This window comes from Leuciscus leuciscus (genome assembly GCF_965113295.1).
Source record: "Leuciscus leuciscus genome assembly, chromosome: 22".
Classification (NCBI taxonomy): domain Eukaryota; kingdom Metazoa; phylum Chordata; class Actinopteri; order Cypriniformes; family Leuciscidae; genus Leuciscus; species Leuciscus leuciscus.
Window position 1 is genome coordinate 5754219 of NC_138746.1, and position 23293 is coordinate 5777511.

Below are 23293 nucleotides of genomic sequence, written 5' to 3' on the forward strand. Positions count from 1 at the left end.
AAATATTATAAAAGACTTCTTTATTTCTAATCATCATGAAGCACTTTCAACAAAATTATCTGTCTCCCATTCCATGTGTGGCACAGGACTATGATCTGCAGGCAGTAGTTGGGATTTGGTCAAAAAAAAAAACTTCTTTAAAACAACTGTTAAGACTTCTAAAAAAAAAAACTGTTTAGATGCATTACAAAAAATCCAGAAATTAGTCCAAAAAAAGACAAAGAAAATACATAACAAAAAAAGATGGCCTTGACAAATGCAACATGTAATACTTGTACAACTTAGAAAAGTATACTCATTTTAGATTCACAAAGCACACATACATTGTATGTGTTAAATTATTATTATTCTTTTTTGTTGTTTTTGTAAGGACATAAAAATGCTAACTAAATCATTCACATATTCAGCAGTCTGTTTAAATACCTTATTTTTTTCTACAAAGTGAATTTACATTGTTTTAAAGTACAAAGTGCAAAGACTATGGTTTCCGTTGTCGTTTTGGGCGGGAGCGGGAACAATCGCGGCGGCCACTTTAGCCTTGTTTCTTTGACAGGTTCTGCAAACATAGGCAAATGTGAAAATTAAAGTCAGAGAATGAGGAAAATGCCATTTTAAAGCAATGGCTTGCTGTTGTCATCATTTATAAATGCAATTTCCCATTTGTATTTTGGTAATTGGTTTTAATCTACTGCTTGGTAAAAAAAAAAAAAAAAAAAAAAAGGGTGGGAGAGAACATTGGAATGCATGTTGTGCATGTTAACAGCCACCTACATTAACTCACCAGTTTACTAGATGTTGTGCCTTCACCTGTTTTTGCCCCTGAGGAAAAAGCAATGAGAACATTTTACAAGCCTGTTCCCCATTACATGACAGCAATACGGGTTGTTTCTGAGAAAGTTATTAAACAAACGCAAACACTCATTGTCAATTAAAACGACCACACAGTCTTCGAACAATCTCTTACAGCTCATAGAGAGCAGTCAGTCTCTCCAATCAGAAAACAGTTAGAACGCTTGCGCACTAGAGTTTATTCTGTGAATCTACTTAACAGGTTCTAACTCTGAAAAAATATCATACTAATAGAAATAAGGTCAGAATTCTGAGGAAAACATACTTCTCCTTTTTTTTTTTTACTTGTGTTTAAATTGGATCTTGCACAAATTCTGAATGTTGGTCAACTCTCAAAAACAATATTGGTCAATAGACACATGCATCAGGGAAAGGTACATTTAAATAACTTTAAATTATGAATAAATATTATTTTTTTTAAAGAAATTAATACTTTTTATTCAGTAGGGATGCTTTAAATTGATCAAAAGTTACAGTAAAGACATTCATAATGTTACAAAATATTTATATTCAAAGAATCGTGAAAAAAAATGATCATGGTTTCCACAAAAATATAAAGCACCATTGATAATAAGAAGAAATGGTTTATTAGCAGTAAATCAGCATATTAGAATGATTTCTGTAGGATCATGTGACACTGAAGACTGAAAACTCAGCTTTGCATCACAGGATTAAAGGTACACTATGTAACTTTTTTTTTTTTTCAAAATTAACAAAATTTAAATAACGAGTCAATACATTATCCATCCTTCTTCCAAAACGTGTTTTTGTCTTACCTTGATTTACTATGGTAAGTCTTTTCTAAGTGTTTATATTTCATTCAGGATAGTTTTCGCGGGAAATAACGTACGTCACTCGCCTGTACATGTCTCATCATATCCATAAATAGAGAAATGTTGCTCCGGCTACTTTGACGTGTTTATGATGTTGGAGTGGCATAGGTTAGTTGTCACAATAAGCGAGAAAGTTTGACATGAAGCAGCTAAATCTCAAACCTCCGTGAAATCACCTGTTTTAAAAAACGCTGAACAGAGGAGAGTCTGCTGGCAAAAAGAGATCACGACAGAGCTCGTAAAACCAGAATCAACATAGGCATTTTGGAGATGGTGAGAACTGAGGGGTTTGAAATGTTGATGATGATGATGACGTTTTATACACAACAGCCGGTGAATAAGGTATTTTATTGAACAGATAAATTTACATATGTAGCTCTCTAAAAGAGTTCATTGTAAAGCATTATCTATTGTGAAGGTTCATATTCATGCGCAGAGCCCAAGCACAACCAAAACAGTGTTGTTCCGCAAAATGCAGCTAGAGGGCCAAAATTTACAGTGTACCTTTAAAATATATTCAAATAGAAAACAGTCTATAGTTGTAATGCTATTTCACAATATTCCTGCTTTTACTGTATTTTGATCAAATAAATGCAATGGTGAGCAAAATACTTGCATAAAAGACTTGCAAAACCTTTAAACTTAACTCAAACTTTTAAACAGTAGTGTATGGAGCATTTAAAGTGCATTCAAAAGTGCATACAACTTTTGTGCAAACCATTTGAAATCAAAGTATTCACAGCGTTCTCTGATGCAGTGCAAACTCGAGATGCCCGTACATCTGGATCATCCATGAGGAAACGGTGAGACTCACCCTCTTCCTTAGTGACACCCAGACACCCCATCAGTTCCTGTAGAGACAGGGCCTTATCGTTGCTGATGTCGCAGTACTCCACAAACTTCTTCACACACTTCTTGGGTTTGGATTTCTTACGCAGCAAACGCTTGAATGGTTTGATTTCTTTCTTTCCGATATCACCGCTGGAATTCTTATCAAGCTGACTGAAATACCAGTGAACAACTCGCTCTTCCAGAGTATGACTGGGGTCTGGCTCCAACATTCTGAATTAAAAAAAAAAAAAAAAAAAAAACACAGAACATGTTTACATAGTTTTCTGGTTAAATGTCTGTGAAAGTGTATCAAACTTGTATCAAACACTACCAAACTGGCAGAATATTAAAATATCTTTCCATAGTGAAGTACTCTATTTACTCTTAAGTACTCAACCCAGCTAACAAAAAAATTTTCTAACAATATTTTGCTATTGTTCCCATTAGGTAAACATTATTTCTGAATGTTCTCAGAATATTCAAAACGTAAATTTTTTCAAATGTTTTGAAAAAGTTTTTCTTGGTTATGCGAACTTAAGGGAACATTCCATTTGATCATTTTGCACACATTATGGAAATGTTAATGTTGAATGTTTAAAATACACGTTCGGCGAAAATCCAAAGTTAACGTTTCAAAAAAAAAAAAAAAAACGTTCCGTGAATGATGGATAATTTTTTTATGTTAATGTTTTGAGAAAATTATAAAAGACCAGATAACTTTGAACGAACATTCCATTAATGTAACGAACATTCTATTAATGTAACTGGAAGAACATTTGTTCATAACTTTGAAAGAACCTTGCCAGAACGTTCTGAGAAAATTCCCTGTTAGCTGGGAATTATTCCAGTCAGTCAGCTAATGAACTAAGAAAATATTTGTACACCACACAGTAGGAAGGGTCAGTTAATGTTATGAACTGGCCCATTACATCTTAATTTGTCAATGGTTTCTCATTTACCTGCCGGCAGAGGCCGGGTCAGTTACTGCATGAACCATGTCAGTGGACAACGCGTCCAACACGCTCGTCAGGAATTCTGTCTTCTTCTCCCCAGGACATCCTGAAAAAGAGGGACCCAAGAGTTATGAAAAGAGCCGTGGCCTTCAAAATAACTGCTTACAACTTTGGAATAAATACCAAGTTCTGTCATGAAACTCTAGATGGCGTAGGCTGATGGGTCAAGTCAAGTCATCTTCATTTATATAGCGCTTTTAACAATGTAGATTGTTCCAAAGCGGCTTTACATTGATAATAGGAAAATAAAGTAACAGAGATTGTTCTGGCTTTATAGCAGCTCTAGAATAAAGTTATTGTTCAGCTTAAGTTAGTTTTGATTGATTCACTTCCGTCGCAACGATCATTAGTTATTAACTTAGGGACCGCTAACACGACACCGTTTTAACAGAAAACTCTTAAGTTCTTTCTGCGCAAACTTTCAAAAACGCGAACCCGTGAGACGCAACCTTCTGACAATCACATTGCTAACTACATGGCACAAGCTGATTGGTTCCTGTTGCATCTGTAGCCAATGAGCTTGCTGCTCAACATTTAAATAGTTGGTCCAGGGGCGTAGCCATCATTTCAAAAGTGAGGGGGACAGAATGTCAAGTGTAATACCAGTTTTTTTCAGACTTTTGTTGACAGGTTTTTGCTTAATTGGCTTAATATGCTATTTATTTTTAAAGCAATAAAACAGAAAGAAAGAAAGATGTTCATTACTTTATATTGCACATGCAGGGTTTTTCCTGGCTCAAAACTAGGCGGAAGTGGTAAAATCCTGATCATGCATTTTAATAATAAGATAATTAAATTTGTATTTTTCATAGACCATCATATAGCCTACTGTGTTTGTGGGTGGAGCTTGGTACCCCTAGGGGGGTCCGGGGGGCATGCCCCCCTGGAAGAAAATTTGTACATTTTAAAGATAAATTCATTAATCTGGTGCACTTTGAGTCACCCGAATCTGCTGTTAAAAATAAATAATCCACCCGCCAACCACCCAAACCTATGATGGTATCTGATCATCACATTACAATTATTCAAACTACAATTATTACATCACTGTTGGAAAACACTCTTATCAGAATACGTTTTTTACCTTTATAAAGGGCATTTTTTCCTTCATTTTATTAAATGTAGCCTATGCTCCATCTTTCATTCCAAATTGAAACTTTGTTACCGTCAGTGTAATAGGCTATCAATCGCCACTTAACATTAAATTAAATTAAATCAGAATCATCCTTGCATTATCTGTGATTCCCTATTTATTATTAATATAATACTATTTATTATTATCTATCTATCTATCTATCTTACTAAACTAAAACTTTCCAATTGAAAACCTTCAAACTTCAAGCTTTTAAAACTACTTCAAACTTTCTGGTTAGGCTTTTTCAAGAGAACTTAAAGTTTGTCATCATGTCAACATGTTACAACGCTGCCTGATTCAAGCAGGCTGTTAATGCATGAAAATACAAATTCAGCATTAGGCTAACAATCACCATGTTTATTCTAATTTGAAGGGCTTTGATAACATCTGTGAAAATAAAAGACATTACGAATAAAAAAAGATTGAAAATAAACGCACGTTTGTGCGGGTAGTGAATATTTTCAATTTACAACAAAACTTGTTAATTATTCAACAAGAGAAATAGGCAGAGTTATTCATCATTGTGCAACACAATTCGGATACCACATGACAACTTACTTACAGCGCTTGACTTTTTCGTGAAAAAGGATCGAGTGAAGACTGAAGAGTTTTTTGCCGTTTTGAACTCATTGCGACCTCTATGAAAAAAAATTGATTGGGCGCGGGTGCGAGCATGGGCGTGTCGTGATGCACGAGTGACTGATTACCATGGAAACGTGAAAGTCACGTTTGTAGATAGACTTGACTCTTTGGATTTTAAATCTCGATGTAGGCTATACACACCCGCGAAAACCTCAGCTTGTCTTGGACACACTTGGGACGAATTTACATTTTATAAAAAGTGGGGGGGACACGTCCCCCGCGTCCCCCGCGTAATCTACGCCCATGAGTTGGTCAATGTTTACTGCAGTTTGCAGCGTGCTTTCAGAGTTTCTCTGAAAGCCTCCACCTTCCCCAGCTCCACCTGTATAGATCTGCTATGGGTAATTTCATACATGCTATTTGTGCAGCAGCATGTCTTACTTGCTCACAGCAGCAGGTCTGTGTATGTATTGGCAGTAGCAAGTCTCTGAACTTGTTCTGCAGCAGCAGATCTATTCCGACAAGACTAAACCCATTGCCATGTTAAACTGTTCAGAGAGTTGTCATGATAGAACTACACCTACCATTTTGAATGGACTATTCCTTTATATTGTACTTCACTTTCGATGGCAAAACTGTCCGAAATTTTCCTTCCTCATTGGATTTTAGTGAAATTAAGCTGTTGTTTTACAGAATCCCATGGGAAAAAGATTCGAAGAGACCAAAGCTTTCTTTCATGTAACATTTTACCTTCAGGTTATCAGATTAAACAGCTATGAAACCTCATAAACAGCTGTTGTGACTGAATTACCTCATGTAACTGCTGCTCTGGTCCTAATTTATTTAACTATGTGTTTTTTTGTCACAATAAATCTGCGAGCATTAATTCTTATTTTTTTACTATTATTTATCAAGGATTCATTAAACTGGTTAAAAGTGACAGTAAAGACATTTATAATGCTACAAAAGATTTCTATTTCAAATAAATTCTGTACTTTAAACTTCATCAAAGAATCCTAATCAATCATTGTTTCCACAAAAATATTAAGCAGCACAACTGTTTTAACATTGATATTAAAGGTATAGCAGAGGATGTTTTACTTCCTGGTGGGTAACCTATACTATTGGTAATATTGGCTATACTATACTACTCCTAATTGTCAATCATTCTGGTGAATCAATCAAACTTTTCAAAAAGTGGAGAGGGCGGGTCTTATCTAAAATTTGGAAAGATCCTCCGCTATACCTTTAAGGAATGATTCTTGAGCACCAAATCAACTAAATTGATGAGATATCGATGATAAATGGTTCTGCTAGCATATCAGATCATGATCTGCTAGCATATTATGCTCCTCTTACTAGTGGCTATTTAGGGTACTGGCGCCATAGGTGGCCCAATAAACACTGGGAAGATGTAAAGCTGACAGGAGTTTCACTGTTTTTACACCAACTGCACTTAAAGATTGTGGAGAGTAGGAGATAAACTATGTTACGGCTTGAGAGATTCTTCGCCGCCCTATCGTAAAAATCCAACCTCCCCTATCCTGTCTGAGGAAGATGACAGCTGCCAATCAAACAGATGATTTAGGTTTATGGTCACAGGTAAAGTCTGCTGTGTGTGGGAACTGTGGTCTGTGGATGTGGGTGAAACCCACAAACCAGTCAGAAACGTGTCCAGGTCATAATCCACCACAAAAAGGAGAAATTATATTTTGCATACTGAAAATGAAGCCTATTTTGGGGATTTTATTGGATTATGGCATTATTTTCATGGCAATTACCTTTTTTTTTAAAGTAAATCTGGTGTACAGTAAGCTTTATTATTATTTCAGCAAATTTGTGTCCATCTTATATCAGTTGCTTATGTTATGTATTATGTACATGTACAGTATATTGGCCAACCTGCGCTTTAGATATCAGTGTTGGTTGTTGAAAAGCCAAGGGAGTTTAACACACTAAACCTTTTTTCTCATTTCCATTTGTCTGTTCAAATAATGAAAGGGAAAGTGTGTAAGTGCGTGTGTGCATTTGTCTTCACATGCTGGGCTGTTTATGGTCAGGCCCAGGGGCAACAGATTCTCTGGTGTAAGAGGTCCTTGTGAACAGGTGTGTGTGTTCAGGTAAACAGTCCTCACACAAGAGAAAGGAGGAGAAAAGTGTGCAGGTTTACAAGATGAGCACAGAATGCTGAGAGTTTGTGAGTGAGTGTCGTGCTGAAGATCTGCGTGACTTTCTGCTCCTCACTGAGACCAGACGCAGTAAAATATCCGTCCCACCTGTTCATACGAGGGACTGCATTCTTCTCGCTTTTTCAATATTTTTTTTTTTGTTTTTTGTCCAGTGTAGTCTAGACGCTCAATAACAAACATTTCTGACCTTTCGAGAATTTATTAAGAGAGGAAATGTGTCTTATATAATCAAGCTGCACAATTTGGCAAAAAATCTAGCTATTATTTTGACAAATATATTGAAATGATTTCTGTATTTGCTAGGCAGTCCAATAGATTGCTTCAGGGATTACATATTTTTGTAGGTCAAAACCCTCACATGAGTTTGAATTTTATCACTTCTGGCTCCATCGACCTGAAGTCAATGGGTTTTTGAATGGGTTTTTGGTTAAATGCTAAGGTCTGTAGTGAAAACAAGCTCAAGATATTTTCACAATGTGTTCTACAACATAAAATACACCAGTGTTACCCCCCTTGTGCTTTTTCTAAGCTTTTACTTGTCTTGTCTGAAAATTACCCCATGATTTACTCAGCCTCAAGCCATCCTGTGTGTATATGGCATTCTTCTTTCAGACGAATACAATCGGAGTTATATTAAAAAATGTTCTGGCTCTTCCAAGCTTTATAATGGCAGTGAATGGCCATTTCTTTTTTGAAGTCCATCAAAGTTCATCTATAGATGAACTTTGATGGACTTCAAAAAAGAAATGGCCATTCAGCTAAACCCCCCAGAGCCGTGTGGAGCACTTTTATCATGGCCATGATAAAAGTGCTCCACACTGCTCTGGGGGGTTAATAAAGGCCCTCTGAAGTGAAGCGATGCGTTCGTGTAAGAAAAATATCCATATTTAAAACTTTATCGACTAAAATAACTAGCTTCCGGCAGACGGCTGTACGCATCGATTTACAGCAGAAGAGTAACACTCTACCTTGACGCACAACGTAATGACGAATGCGGAAGCGCAGAGGATAGAGCAAAACAAAACGCCAGTCACGAATTAGAAGTCTACGTTGTGCTAAACTTACGCTACTCCTACATCCTACGTCATACATCGTCAAGTGTACTCTTTTGGTGTAAGTCGACTTGCGTAGGCCGTCTGCCGGAAGCTAGTTGTTTTAGTCGATAAAGTTTTAAATATGGATATTTTTCTTACACAAACGCATCTCTTCGCTTCAGAGGGCCTTTATTAACCCCCCAGAGCCGTGTGGAGCACTTTTATCATGGATGGATGCACTTTGATGGACTTCAAAACAGAAACGGCCATTCACTGCCACTATAAAGGTTGGAAGAGCCAGGTAATTTTTTTTTAATATATATAACTCTGATTGTATTGGTCTGAAAGAAGAATGTCATATACACCTGGGATGACTTGAGGGTGAGTAAATCATGGGCTAATTTTCATTTTTGTGTGAATATCCCTTTAAGACACTTCTAATTATAAGAGCACTAGAACTATACTTTCAGACATTCATTTTGATCTCTTTAGCTATATCAGCTGATTAAAATGCAGAGTGAGAATTCACTGAGCAAACCCATCCAGATCCTGCATTTTACAACATTTCAGCGTTACCCAGAATCCCGCAGCTTGTGGATCTTACATAAAAACCCTCAAGTTGCAACAGAGTCATGAGAATTGCGGTATTGGCAGTGGATTGTGGACGTTTAGCTGCCAGCAGCCGCCGGCCCCCCATCAGCCCCCCTTCTACACCACAGTTAACCAGCCGTGACCAGAGAGCTGCTCACACAGCTGCACCTGTACACACACTGCTGGCAGCCTGAACGTCCACACACACACACCTGTGGAACAGAGGATTGTTTGTTAACATATTGAGATATTACAATGTTTACCAAAGCGCCCAATTTCAAAGCAGACCAGCAATTCATCTGCATCTCAGACATACTAAGCTGGGTCATATCAACTATGGAGTACAGATTCATATTGCCATCATATAAGTGGGATACAATATTATACAATAATTAAATAAATTTAAATTAATTGAACATTGGAGTTCAATTGAAATAATTGCACCACTATCCAAGTCTACCCAAAGTTGCAAATTTAACTTATGCACAAAACTGGAATATCACATAAAATATTTGCGAATAAAGCGGCGTTTCCATCCCATGTGTTCAAGAGACAAAATTGTCACTTCCTGGGAAATTGCCGCAAAATATCTGTAACAAAAATGGAAGTTGTTGCAATCGGGGAAGAAACATCCGAACGCATTTATCTTGCGTTCGGATGCCTGGTGTTTGGGAGCTCAATCGTGTAAGACGCTTCTGAGGTCATTATATTAAATCATTCTGATGACAGACCTTTGCTCATTTCAGAATAATCAAACCAATATTTGAGATGCTGTGCAATGAAATTATCCATTTATCTAATTATCCAGTTATCCAATCACATCCTCTGTTGAGGCAAAGCCACATAAGCTTTTTGTTGTGCATCAAGGGATTTATTCAGTAAATGTGTTTCTAACTTAGATTATGTGTGTGTCTTCTTATCAGATTTTTTTTTTATCCATCTTATTGAGTGCATACGTTTTTTATGCAAATTCTTTGAATTTAAGTGCATCTTATCATTTCCATCCAGCGTTTTTTTATGCATTATCCCAAACTTCGCATAAAAAGAGGCAGGATGGAAACATTGCTAATGTCTATCTTCTTTTTTTGCTTTACTGTAAGCAAATTATGTTTTTCGTCAATTTATCAAATTTCCTGTGTCCTCACTATCCATCCTGATAGTTTTTGTAATATCCCTTTAAATAACAAAAGCCAGCTCCTGATGACATCATCACCCAGGGAGTGACATCATACTGGAGGGACATCAACAGCACTTAAACATAAGTGAGTGTTAGCGATGGATTTGATTAATTCTGTGATGTTTTGTGGTGTTAGTTGGTTTGTGTCACTCCAAAATCTTCCATCCTGTCTGATTGCATAAATCAGTATAATAATATAAGAATAAAAATGAACTTTTAAATTTGAAGACATTCCCAAAGGGAGGTGTTGTCCGATTCCAAATAAATATAGCACACATTAGTAACACACGCACACATTCTCACACCTCATACTGTTTCAAAAGCCTATTTCACCACTTAATCTTAACTAAAATATGAAGATAATCCTATTAGTCAAAGTCTGGCCAGCGTTACTCTAGAATCTGTTATCTGGAACTAAGACAAAGCACAAAAGCATTTCTCATGTACTTACACTAACAAAACAGTACCACGGTATTTCCATGGTATTCTTAGAAGTACCATGTGCTGTAAATACCTGTGGTGCATTATAATAGCAATCATTCAGTATCATGGTAGATATTAAAATGCAAGAGTATTATTCCAACAGTATTGTACCACAGTACATCTTTGATAAGGGTGGTTATTAGGCCTGAGCAATAAATATATACTTGTTTTTTGTTCTGGAATGAGCTGATTCGAATGAACCACAAATGAATCAAACTGTTCAGTATAGTCACTGATGTATTCCACTGATGCTTGAGGTGTTCAAATCTTTAAAATCATTAAATTAATATTCTGGATGTTTATTCATTTGAACCTACTGTTCAAAAGTTTGGAGTCAGTAAGATTGTTAATGTTTTTGTCTCTGATATTCACCCAGGCTGAATTTATTTGATAAAAAATGGAGTAAAACAGTAATATTGTGAAATATTACTATAATTGTATATATATTTTAATATGTTTAATAGAATAATATTTTAAATGTTTAATAAATAATATTTATATAATTTATTCCTGTGATGTAAAGCTTCATCATCAGTGTTCAGTGTCACATGATCCTTGTAATATGCTGATTTGCTGCTCAATAAACATGAATTATTATTATCAATGTTAAAAAAAAAAAACAGTTATGCTTCTTTTTTGTGTAAACTGTGGTACATTTCTTCTAGGATTATTAGATTTATTAGCATTTATTTGAAATTTAATTATTCTGCAGATGTAACGTAAATGTCTTTTCTGCCACGTTTGTGTAATTGATGAATTTGATGAATAAAAAAAATAAAAAAAAAATAAAAAAAATTGTCTTACAGACACCAAAACTTTGACTGGTATTGTATATTGTCAACAACATGATACTGCCACACAGTCCCCATACTGCAATCTAGTCTAGTCTAGTCTAATCAACAAATTAATTCATGCTGGAAATGGAAGTCACTCCCTCGTTTCCTTTTTGCTGTTTTTTATCTTTGCCCTCCACTCCTTTTCCCTCTGTTCTTCGTCACAGCCACTCCCCCACACTCATCCCTCCTTGTCATCCTCCTAGGCTCGTGCTATCTATTGTAATCTATCTTTTCTACCTCCCCTTTCGTCAGTGAGATGATCTGTTAACATCTTGTCGTCTATGCGGACCGCAGGGTCGTGGGAAACCAGGAGATGGTTTTAGACTCTAGATGTCACACACATACCTGTGCACACTTGAGCTCACACGCAAACACAAACATACAGACATCCTTGTGTTTTATGTTTACATGCATTTTTCCTAAATGAATAAGTATGAAAATCTATATCAAACACATCTATAATCAAACATCTGGTAGTGCAGTAACCTAATGTGTAACAATTTTAGTTTTTTAAATGATTTAAATTTATTAGTTTATTTCCTTGAGGTCCTTTTATAATATTTGAAAAGTTGTTTGGTAATTATTATTTTTTTAAGGCGTTTTTGCAGCTTTGTTTCTATAAGTTGTCCTCTTGCTAGTTTTGAGTTGTGAAGTATGTCTCTCTGCTCAGAAGCGCACAGTTCAGCTCACCCTGCAGATGTCTGCTCCTGTAATGGTCCTTTGGTTTGTTTGGATGGGCTCTGGCGTTTCCATCACATTTTGGTTGTTCGAATCTACAGCAAGAGAGAGAGAAGGAAAAAAACAAAAGTGAAATACAAAGCATTATTGTTTACACAGAGATGAGTCCAACGGCTAAAATACTCCACCAGTGCCGAGAAAAATTAGATTTTTTTAATTTATTTGTACACTACCATGAGGATGTCAACGTGAAGTAATGTGGAATTTTTTATTTAGCGTTTCTTAAAGCCAGCATAAAATGGAAGTTGTGATCTTTTCTTTCAATATTTTAATCAATATCACACTAATCACAGTGTAAATATTCATAAAACACTGCAGTTTGCTGTCTATCTATCTATCTATCTATCTATCTATCTATCTATCTATCTATCTATCTATCTATCTATCTTCTCACACACACACACATATCTCTTTTCACAGATCTAATGAGTGCACTAGGATGCAATCACTAGAAGGTCTGCTCAAGATGCCGGAAACAGAGGAATGGAATGAGAGAAAAGTGGACAAAAAGTAAGAAGTGTAAGACTAGAAAAAACATCTATGGCCCCATAAGGAGAGTAAATGTGCTCCAATCACTGCCAGCCAGGCGACCTGCCCAGAGAACAGAGAAAGAGAGAGAGAGAGGAGGGTGAAGAGAAGGTAGCACTTCCATGCGTGCTCTAATGCGCTGTCTGGCACACTGCCTGAGGCTTTGTTAACTCAATACCACATTTGGCGATGGTCTGAAATCCACAGCATCACTCCATTACACTCATTAAAGGTGCCCCTGAATACAGCGGGTGTCACTGACCCCGACAAACACTCACAATGTTTTGTCATTCTGCCAGGTTCCTTGATCAGATTTGAGCTGGTTATGCAACCAGCCTGTTAGGAGATAAGTGATTAATCGAAATTATTTGATGGTATATTTAGCTTTATGGATACTGTTCTCATCAAGGTGCTCTCGAAATGTTAAAAGAGGCTGAATGAGATTGGGCCAAGTATTGGCCCCTAAGAGACTCCAAAGCTCAATTTTGTACCCCATAGTAAGTCAAATAAAGAGACCTGCCCCGAGTGTATATTAGATGTACTGTAAGAGAACAAGTCGACTGGCACTTACCATTTTAAAAGCCAAGTGGTGGGTTTTTCCTTTCAATAGAGACAAACTGCTTAAGTTGTATTTTGGCAACTAAATAAGGACGGATTTGTTTCTTTGAGGCGCCAGAGGTATTTTAAAGTGTTTAAAATAACATTTTGTTGAAGCTGATGTTAAAAAGACATGGTGAAATAACATCCTAGCAGTTGTACTTGGAGAAATTTCCACCTGATGTTTTGTAAAAAGTGGATCATGAGCTAAAATCATAGAATTGCACTACACAAGTAAAAAAAAAAAAAGCAAAGTACATTACCTTGTGGATGTGCCAGGTATGGGCCGTCCAGTGTCCACCAGGACACACCAGCAGTACCCGGTGGAGGGATGGCACTGGACGGGTTTGTAGAGGCCACCGTGAGCGCAGTCAGGTACAAAAACCGCTTCGTTTTTATGTTGTTTTGCTTCCTCCTGTGCCGACAGATGCTCCTGATCACACGAGGTCGCTGAGGTAAAGTGAGACAGAAGAAAGAAGTGAAATACAGCAGGAGACACAATTTGAGTGAGTAAGTGTCAGTGTTCTCTGTGGTGAAGAGAGGCCAAGCATCTGTGTTGCTGTACAATGAAAGTAGACAGTGACCAGGAGCTGTCAAGCTTAAAAAAAAAAAAAAATCCAAAAAATTTGTCGCACATACGACTAATGCACAATATACCAAGTCTTTTGAACAGGTTCTGAGGAACAGAATGAACAAGCTCCAATCCTAATTAGGGATACAAAAATCCAGAGTTTGACTAATATATTGTCTACTAAGATATCTTAATATTGATTGTTTTGGAAGGCAGCATAGATGCATCCATCACTGCCTGTGATATCCCATGATCCTGTGTGTGTGTGTGTTTGGGATGCATAAAAGAATAATGTTGTCCGATGTTAAAATAATTAATAATAAATAAAAAAATGTAATTGATACATTTAATCACATTTGAATTAAATTCATAACATTGAATTGCCAGTTTTATGTAAACGAATTAAATGTAAAAAAGGGATTTATTTTAATCTTAGGAATTCCTTTATTCTAAGAAATTGCACTGCAGTATTTATTAAATATCATATCCCTTGATTCTATGTATGTGCTTTGTCTGGATAAAACAATGTAATTGCTGTCGGATGTTGAAAGAATTAATAATACATTTAAATTAGTTAAATTCAATTAAATTGACATTGAATTGGAACTAATTAATTGAATTGCAACTAATTAATGTATTGTAAATTAATGTAACTTTTTTTCAACTTGTGATTTTATTTAGACTGAAAAATAAGAATTGTATTCATTAAATATATCCCATTATCATGTACATGTGATTCAGCTGGTTAAAAGAATGCAAATGCTGTCTGATGTTGTAAGAATTTTTTTTTAAATTAAATTAATTCAATTTAATTTGCAATTGAATAAATGAATTAAATATATAAATGTCTTTTCTTTTCTTTTTTTAACGTATGATTCCATTGATAAATAAGCATTGTATTCATTAAATAATCTTATACTATGGGGCAATAAAAACGACAAATTATTTCCATGTTTTTTGCCACAAAATTCAGACTCATTCGCACAGACTCAGGTAATTCACACACACGCTTAATCTCTCTCTCTCTCTCTCTCTCTCTCTCTCTCTCTCTCTCTCTCTCTCTCTCTCTCTCTCTCTCTAACTGCATGAATGACTGCATTAATCAACTAGCTCAAGCCTCCGTTACTAGGTCTAAAATGACATTTTGGAATTAGCAATGGAGGCTTGGGATGAGATCCGTAAGTAATTAGTGCTATACACACAAGAGCGTTTTAAGGACAAAAACCTGACGCATGTCTTGAAATACAACATCTCGGTAACCCTAGTATAACGGAATAATTGAATTATTAAAAAATAATGTACACATGAGGTGTACCAGCCACGGGTGTGCATTATTTTCTTATAATTCAACAGTCCGTCGTCAATTACTCCTTAGTTATCTCTCAAGCTCATTTGAATTGGTTTCAGTTCATTTGACATAATATGATGGTGCCTGCATGCAAGAACACTGCCTGTGAAGTCAATGACTGATCGGATTGTGATGCCGCAGACACAGCCATGGAGAGATGGATGGACAGCATGTTGGAGGGGATAAAGTTAGAGAGAGTGAAAGTGAGAGCTTGTGCTTTATGGCGGGCCTGCAGGAATGTTTATGACATTAGGACTGCACCGGGCTCCTGCGACCAGCATAAATATTTACACGTTGTCTCTGTGCCTGTGTTCGCAGTGCCTTTGAATGAAGATAGTGACCTTGGGCAGAGAATCGCTGCATAAAACATAGTTTTGGGAAAACAGCGGCATCTTAGTGCTTTCTTTCAATCCTGAGCATGAGCTTAGCCATGAGGCTCAGATGCACGCTCAAGACGACAGCCCGAAACACATGAATGATCCATATGGAGCACAACCTTTCAGTGAGATTTCTCTGCATCAGGAACCAATCATGTCATGTGCCACAACACAGCTCTCCAGCAACGCTTTGAGCCGCCTCATCTAATGCAAGCAAGATTATGTGAGTAAAATATCAAGAAACGCACAAACGCTGTAATAATGTCATCAGAATTAGATCTGTTATTAAATTCATGTCGTCATTTTTTCCCCAGATGGGTTTTAATGACATCTCTTGATTCCTTCATTAGATCAACATGTCAGGCAATGGCTGAGTGCCGCATTGAGCTGGATCTTCACGTGTGTGTGTGTGTGTGTGTGTGTGTGTGTGTGTGTGTGTGTGTGTGTGTGTGCCACTATAGCAACAGAGTTTCAGAATACTGACAGATAAGAATCTGCCTATGTCTCTTTTGCTTTCTCTTTCTATTCTCCTAAAAAAAATATATAAAAAACTCACGTGTCTGTGACTCACATAGTGGTTTGGTCTTGTTTTGTCTGCTGCGGACCTGTTCTGTCCAGAGTGTAGGGTACTGAGCGATGATTTCTAAAACACACACGCAGATGCACAAAACATTAATTCTGTTCCAAACCCTACACTCAATAGGGTTCTTGACTCAGTTTTAAAGAAGGCTTTATGCCAAACATTTTCTATATAAAGATAAATGTCTTAAATGATTGCATAATACTTTCATGTTTATTTTTTATTTTTTAAATCTATTGATAAAGTATGTTTATAAGCTGTTTAATTCATAAAATTTCATTCAAATTAAAAACAAATGAAGACAACATCAATTAATTAAAAGTAAATCCATTAAATGATCCCTAAAAGATTCTATATATGAAGTGCCCGACACAACCCCCTTTTTCTAAGAGTGTAGTGACCGCTTGACCTAAATGGCATTTAAAGTCATCAGTGACACTCACCTTCCTCGTCAGCGGACGGCTGGGATTCCCCTTCGAAAATCTGCGTTGAAGGATCTGCGTTTAGAATGGAGAAGATTTGCAAGGAAACTACAATTACGAGTGTCAGCTAGACAGTCACATCACATGAGCCAAGAAGCATTTGCACATTGCCCGGCCAGGACAGATTAGAGAAATGGAGAAACATAATAAAACAGACAAGAAAGATAAAGGGTTGAAGGAGGTTTAGTGGTTATAACTGAATCACTGAAAGAAAAACACAGTTCAAACATTGAATCTCTTTGCTTGACACCATAAAACGCTTTTATCAAGACAAAAAGCAGTGTGGTTCAAATACAGAATTCTGTAAATGCTTTAAAGTGTTAGCCCCGCATCCAAAATTGACACTCCAAGCACCAAATGTGAGTAAAAAACAAGTTTGCCAGTAACTTTAGAATGACCTGCAACATAATCAGCATAATACATGGCTTTTTAAGAAATATGCTTGAAAAATAGTTTATCATGGAAGTATTTTCCCCTTCTGAACTTTTATGGCAATATATCCTCACATCCCAGACAGCAACATAGTGTCGGCCCAGATCCGGGCCACATCTGGTACGTGGATTCAACGCGTACCAGATGTGGGCTGGATCTGGGCCGATACTATATATATCATAATGTTTTTGTGACTGGTGTCCTTTGACTGTGAGATGGAGACTTGTATAACCGGTCCTACTCGACCCACTCTGAGCCGGATTTGAACCGTGCGTGGGAGGCGAGCGCGCTAACAAGGACGCTAATAACTGTAAAAAAACAACAACAACAACAACAATAAAAAACATGTTTTTGTTTAGTTCAGACTTTACCGATCTGAACAACAGGCATGCAAGAATACATGCCAACACACACGCACACAAGCAGAGTGAACTTATCAGACATGGATGAAGGAAGACTGTTAGACGCTTTGGCCACAGGAATCCTAAATGCTGAGAGCCGCAGGTGTGGTTAACCTCAGTGGGGTCACCATTAACTCATCAGAGGCCAGAAGACAAACTGCCCCTTCTCTCTTTTGGTGTGTGTTTCTCTGCTAGCATACTTGGGGAACAGCCACTGTCAGCACTCTGATGAAGTGATAAATTATTATGAGATCCGACCCTGTTATTTATATGACTCTAAAATTTCAGTGTAGCTCAACACATCAGTGAATTTCTCTGTTTTTGTGGCTTTTTGCCTTTTATTTCATAGAATGGCCCAGCAGCAACAGGAAATGGTGGGAAGAAGGAGAAGGCGTGGGATCGGGAAATGACCCAAGACATGAAACCAGGTCATCATCGTGCTATGTGCACTACTGACCTGGCCGCACCTCTGACAATGGATCTGTTCCAAAACTTAGTAAGCTGCCTTATACTGGATGGTTAACTTACAATATATAGGCAGTGGCATCGTAACCATCATGGAACCTTATGAGTGACTGATTTGAAATGCTCTACATTCATAAAATAACGTTTTTGATCAACGTCTGATCAACTATTGATTTCAATAGAGTTTGGCATCAGCAGTTAAAGGGTTAGTTCACCCAAAAATGAAAATTATCACTGGTTACTCGTAACAGCTGTAAGCAAATCTAGTTCTGGCGGAAGAGTGACCTCTGACCAGACGCATGACGTTACATGACGCTTAGATGAGAGTAGACGCCTCTCGCGGTTCAAACAAACAGGGATGGACAACAAACTCAAGCTCCTCCCACATTTGACACTATGTTGCTGTCTGGGGAGGGTTTCAACTGAAAAGGACATTCCTCTTAAAACTGAGGGGAAAAGACCACAAAAAAAACAAGGTGATTATCTAGAAATCAGGTGGTCTCTTCTGCTTTGTGAAAGGAGGGAAATCAGTGGCATTAGTAGTGCATGAGAAAGGTCTTCATCTGGAAAGAAGAGAAATGACGTCCAGGTGAAGTGGTTAATGTTCACTGCGCTACTATAACAAAACCGTGAAGCCCTTCGATTTCGTTTTAACGACTGTGAAAGGCAAAGGCTGTTATTACATCGTCTCTCTGTTTAACGACTCCAACATACGACCATTTACTTTCAGCCCTGAAGCAACTTCAGCACTCTCAATTCACAAAATATTGGAATGGCAAGCCGTAACTCGCAGTACAGACACACACACACACACACACACACACGCACACACACATTAAAACGTAGCTGCCAATACAGATTGTTCACACATAGAATCATTGAGGCTATTTACCTGATTTTCCTGGATCCTTCGGATTTACTTTACCATTCTTGGACCCTGTAAATCAGGAGGACAATCACAGGTTACTCCCGCTAACACTCACGCAAATCTGCACCTAGAATTTTGTACATTCTAACTGAAACGCTCAAATATGCCGCAGATCAAGTGTTCCAGGAATGGTTGATTTTATTTTTTGAAAAGTGACTTACGTTTTTAATTAACTTTTAAGCTCTACAGGGGAACATGATAATGTTATGGAGACTGCAGGGGGTAAAAGCCATATGACACTATCTTGGAGTAAAAGAGCAAGAATGTTTGAGCTCGGCCGCTTCGCTTGCCAAATGCGCATTTGTTTTGTGATGCTCCCCCAGACCTAACTGATTAAGCTGTTGCATGTGCAATTAAATCTAATTGGTCCTTTTCTAGTGAAGTTGTGGTTGTTGTACAAAGCCAAGCCAACAATGTTATGATCCAGGAACTCATGGCCTGCAGTGATAGAGTTTCAGTTTTGTGCGTTCAATGGTTCTATGGTAGTTTACTGCATGTGGCTTTGGTTATGTGGTATTGTTATGCTGAAATTTTTATGTAGATTAGGATTAGCTCTGTTTTGGCATTGCTCAGTGCCCTCACTGGCTTAGACACCACATTTACAGCTTGTGTAAGGAGCTCTGGGTGCCTTAGTCTTTTGATTTATATTGGCTAACTTTTATGTGCCAAAACATCAAGATCGTGTCATCGGAATCACTTTGGAATATTATTGATGCTGTGAAAATCTCTTTTGCAAACATAGAAAACGTGATTGAAGAATGCACTGGAATAAAGTTTACAAAAAAAACAACAACAAAAAAACAGCAGTGGTAATGTATTGTACCTTGGCATTGGGGTTTCTTATTGGCTACTGCTGAGCCACTGATGGGTCTGCCACTGGGTGTCACACACCAGCAATAACCAGTGTAGCTGTGGCACTGAACCTGTTAATCAAATACAGAAGAAAATAGAAAAAAACAGAGAGAAGGGCAGAAAAACTAAGACATTTGACAGTGAAATCCTTAAAGGTACAAAATCCTACATTATATACTTTTTTAAGGTTTCTTGAACCATAAACAATTAATGTCATACATCTGTACATCCATCCATCCATCCAACTGTCTGTCTGTCTGTCTGTCTGTCTGTCTGTCTGTCTGTCTATCTATCTATCTATCTATCTATCTATCTATCTGTCTGTCTGTCTGTCTGTCTGTCTGTCTGTCTGTCTGTCTGTCTGTCTATCTGTCTGTCTGTCTGTCTGTATTTGTCCATCATCTATCTATCTATCTATCTATCTATCTATCTATCTATCTATCTATCTATCTATCTATCTATCTATCTATCTATCTATCTATCTATCTATCTATCTATCATCTGTCTGTCTGTCTGTCTGTCTGTCTGTCTGTCTGTCTGTCATCTCTGTCTATCTATCTATCTGTCTGTCTGTCTGTCTATCCGTCCATATGTCTGTCCAACTGTTTATCTGTTTATCTGTCTATCTGCCTATCTATCAATCTATCAATCAATCAATCAATCAATCAGTCAATCAATCAATCTATCTGTCTGTCTGTCTGTCTGTCTGTCAGTCTGTCTGTCTGTCTGTCTGTCTGTCTGTCTGTCTGTCTGTCTGTCTGTCTGTCTGTCTGTCTCTTACCTCACTGTAGGTTCCGTCAGGGTTGCAGACAGGTACGAACACCTGTGGGAAGAGTTTCTTAGCTTGCTGCTCTGTGTATTTCTTCTCTGCCACACACCTGGATGTATCTGGAGACACGAAACAGGTAAATCCAGCAAGTTAGAAGAACTTTATAACCATCCATGTTAATATAATCAACAGTTACTGTCCTCCCAACATCTAGGTGGGATGAGGTAAGATATGAAACGCTTTGGAGCAGAAGAGTTGAGTCCATTAAAAACGTTTTTAAATACAACTTCCAAAATAAAATATTTTGTATATCTGAAAATGAAGATGCAAAATTCTTGTAAGTAAAATTTACGTGTCGGAATTTGGTCAGTCCATTCATAGGCAATTTGGGTTTCACTTTATTTTAAGATATCTGTGTTACAGTGTAATTACACATTTAAGTACTGAGTAATAGTAATTAACTACATGTACTTACTCTAGGGTTAGGAAAGGGGTTTGGTTTAGGGTTAATTGCATGTAACTATGCATAATGTATAGTTGTTAATACAGTAACTACATTTGACTTGGAATAAGGTTTTAAAATTCTTCCATTATCTATCCACTTTCATACAATCATCATCAATTGGGACTTCTACTTGAGCCCCTTTAAAAATGCACGACTCCTCTTCTTTGGAGACCTTGAAAAGTATTATAAACTTGATGATTCATTTGTTCACAAACTCTGTCCATCCTCTTTTCTATTTATAACCTTAACCTTTATTTCCCATCATTCCACTTTAAACACACAGTCACTATTCTGCTCATCGTGTCAGTGTAATATAGAAAACAGAAAGTCCACAGAGAGCGAGTGCATTAAATTCAAACCGACAGGCGAGTCCTCTGGCGTCCTCTCTCTCTGACTGATGTGGCACTCGTGTTTTTTATTTTATTTTTTCGAAGGAAAGGAAAGAATGGTAATGGCGAAAGAAAATGGAGCAGGAAATATGACTTGGTTTCTTTTGCAGTGACATGTGACCTCTTAGACACAGAATAATTCAAGATGTTTCAGAAGTGGTGGATCCATGTGTGTGGTTGGGAATTGGATCAACAGTCCTACTGGAGTCAATAGTATCTCTCCGCCAGTCCAGTGGTGAAAGGATCACGGATATCTCTGTGTTGAGTCTGTGTGAGGTGATAGTGTCCAGCATCTGTGAATGTGTGTGTATGTCGATGATGCAGCAGGGCAGGAAATCCTCCAGAGCTCATCAGTCTCGAAATGTAATTTCAGTGGAGACATAAACTCACTCTCCGCTGGGAAAATCATTAAAACACTTTTTGTCTGGGATGGCATGAGAGGGCGAAAAGAAAGGCAATGAAAAAAGGTGAGTTAGGCAATCCCAGAATGCATTGCAGGTGATATAAATGCCAGCCTAGAAATATATGTGGATACTGTATCATTCAGTTATGAATAATATAACTAAAATATAGTTCAGTCTATTTAAACTTGGCTATTTCATGCAATATTTGTGTGAATGTATTTTATTGCTTATTAGAGTATCATGGCATTTGCTTATCGAAATGGATGGATGCTGGAAAATGTGTTAAGTAAATATGTTAACTAAAAGAGGAAGGACGCTGATCGCTGAGTGTTTCCAGAGTGGAAAAATGTAAAAATAGGTCAGAGCAAATGAAAAGTTTCAAAAGCTGTATTTTTATGCCTTAAATTGTGCATGTACTTCTTTTTCCAATCTAATCATTTCTTTTGGTTTTCATTCACTCTCTTTTTAGTGGAACATAATTTATCCTCGTTTCGTACATCTTTTCCTCTTTCTCTCGCTCTCTCTCTCTCTCTCTCTCTCTTTCTCACACCCTTTTTAATCCCAATGTAAGAATGACACATTGTGCTTACGAGTAGGGAAAGAAAGTGTGAACGGGAGACAGACAGAAAGAAAAAGAAAAGATAAAGGGCACGAGAGTCTTCCGGCCGAGCCTAATACAATGAGAGTGTTTGAGAGCCATCTGACCTTTGACCTCTGTGGGTACTGACAGTGTTTTGTCAGTCTCTCATTCAAATGACCGCCGATCTTTCACAGATATGAATGCACCACTGTACATTTATTTTTACATGGACAAGATCTCCATCAAGATCTTTACCCCAAGCAAAGAGGTTTAAAAATTGTCGAAAAGCACAAATTTAGTATTTAGTTCAAATTCACCGGTCATAAATACTGCTATATTTTTCCTATTAAATTCCCAGTTCAAATATAGTGATTTTATAGACAACATAATGTGGCATGTGCAATCAACAGGAACTTAATACACCGTCTAACTTGCTTTGATCCATCCGGCTTTGATTGAATAGTGAATGTTATGTGGCCTTTTATTTTTTATTTACATTTTATATTATGATTATATTATATATTTGATTTTAAACAAACTTTTTTTCTAATTTAGGATGCTCTGATACGGAAAATACGGAGTGGTCAGCCTCAGTTCAGATAGCTTTGTTGTTACAAATCACTGTTAGTGTGAACGCCTCTTAAGAGTACAATTCAAAACGTCAGAGGATAATGTGTTGTACTCTATAAAATCCCACTCTGTCTCGTCAAAGAATCATTTATCCCTTGATGGGTTTAACCCTGCTCGCCTCGACCCTGGCCCACAAAGGGCATCAGGCCAGCCAGCAGCAGCTC

At 37.3% G+C, this 23293-nt stretch overlaps 1 protein-coding gene across 4 annotated transcripts in view; it reads right to left on the reverse strand.

Annotated features, from left to right (window-relative positions):
* Nucleotides 1-3: 3 nt before the first annotated feature.
* Nucleotides 4-23293, reverse strand: part of smoc2 (SPARC related modular calcium binding 2) — a 36786-nt gene continuing 13496 nt past the window's right edge. Inside the window, exons 3-13 of one of the 4 annotated variants that reach the window (XM_082153418.1) lie at nt 20634-20740; nt 19824-19923; nt 18965-19009; nt 16736-16822; nt 16269-16355; nt 13680-13866; nt 12244-12326; nt 3473-3572; nt 2497-2744; nt 782-819; nt 4-556 (exon numbers count right to left, since the gene is read on the reverse strand). In XM_082153418.1, the coding sequence (XP_082009544.1) occupies nt 533-556; nt 782-819; nt 2497-2744; nt 3473-3572; nt 12244-12326; nt 13680-13866; nt 16269-16355; nt 16736-16822; nt 18965-19009; nt 19824-19923; nt 20634-20740 (1106 nt within the window). In that variant the 3' untranslated portion in view covers nt 4-532. The remainder of the gene's footprint in view (nt 557-781; nt 820-2496; nt 2745-3472; nt 3573-12243; nt 12327-13679; nt 13867-16268; nt 16356-16735; nt 16823-18964; nt 19010-19823; nt 19924-20633; nt 20741-23293) is intronic. The other 3 variants (XM_082153419.1, XM_082153421.1, XM_082153420.1) reach the window with 3 other exon arrangements.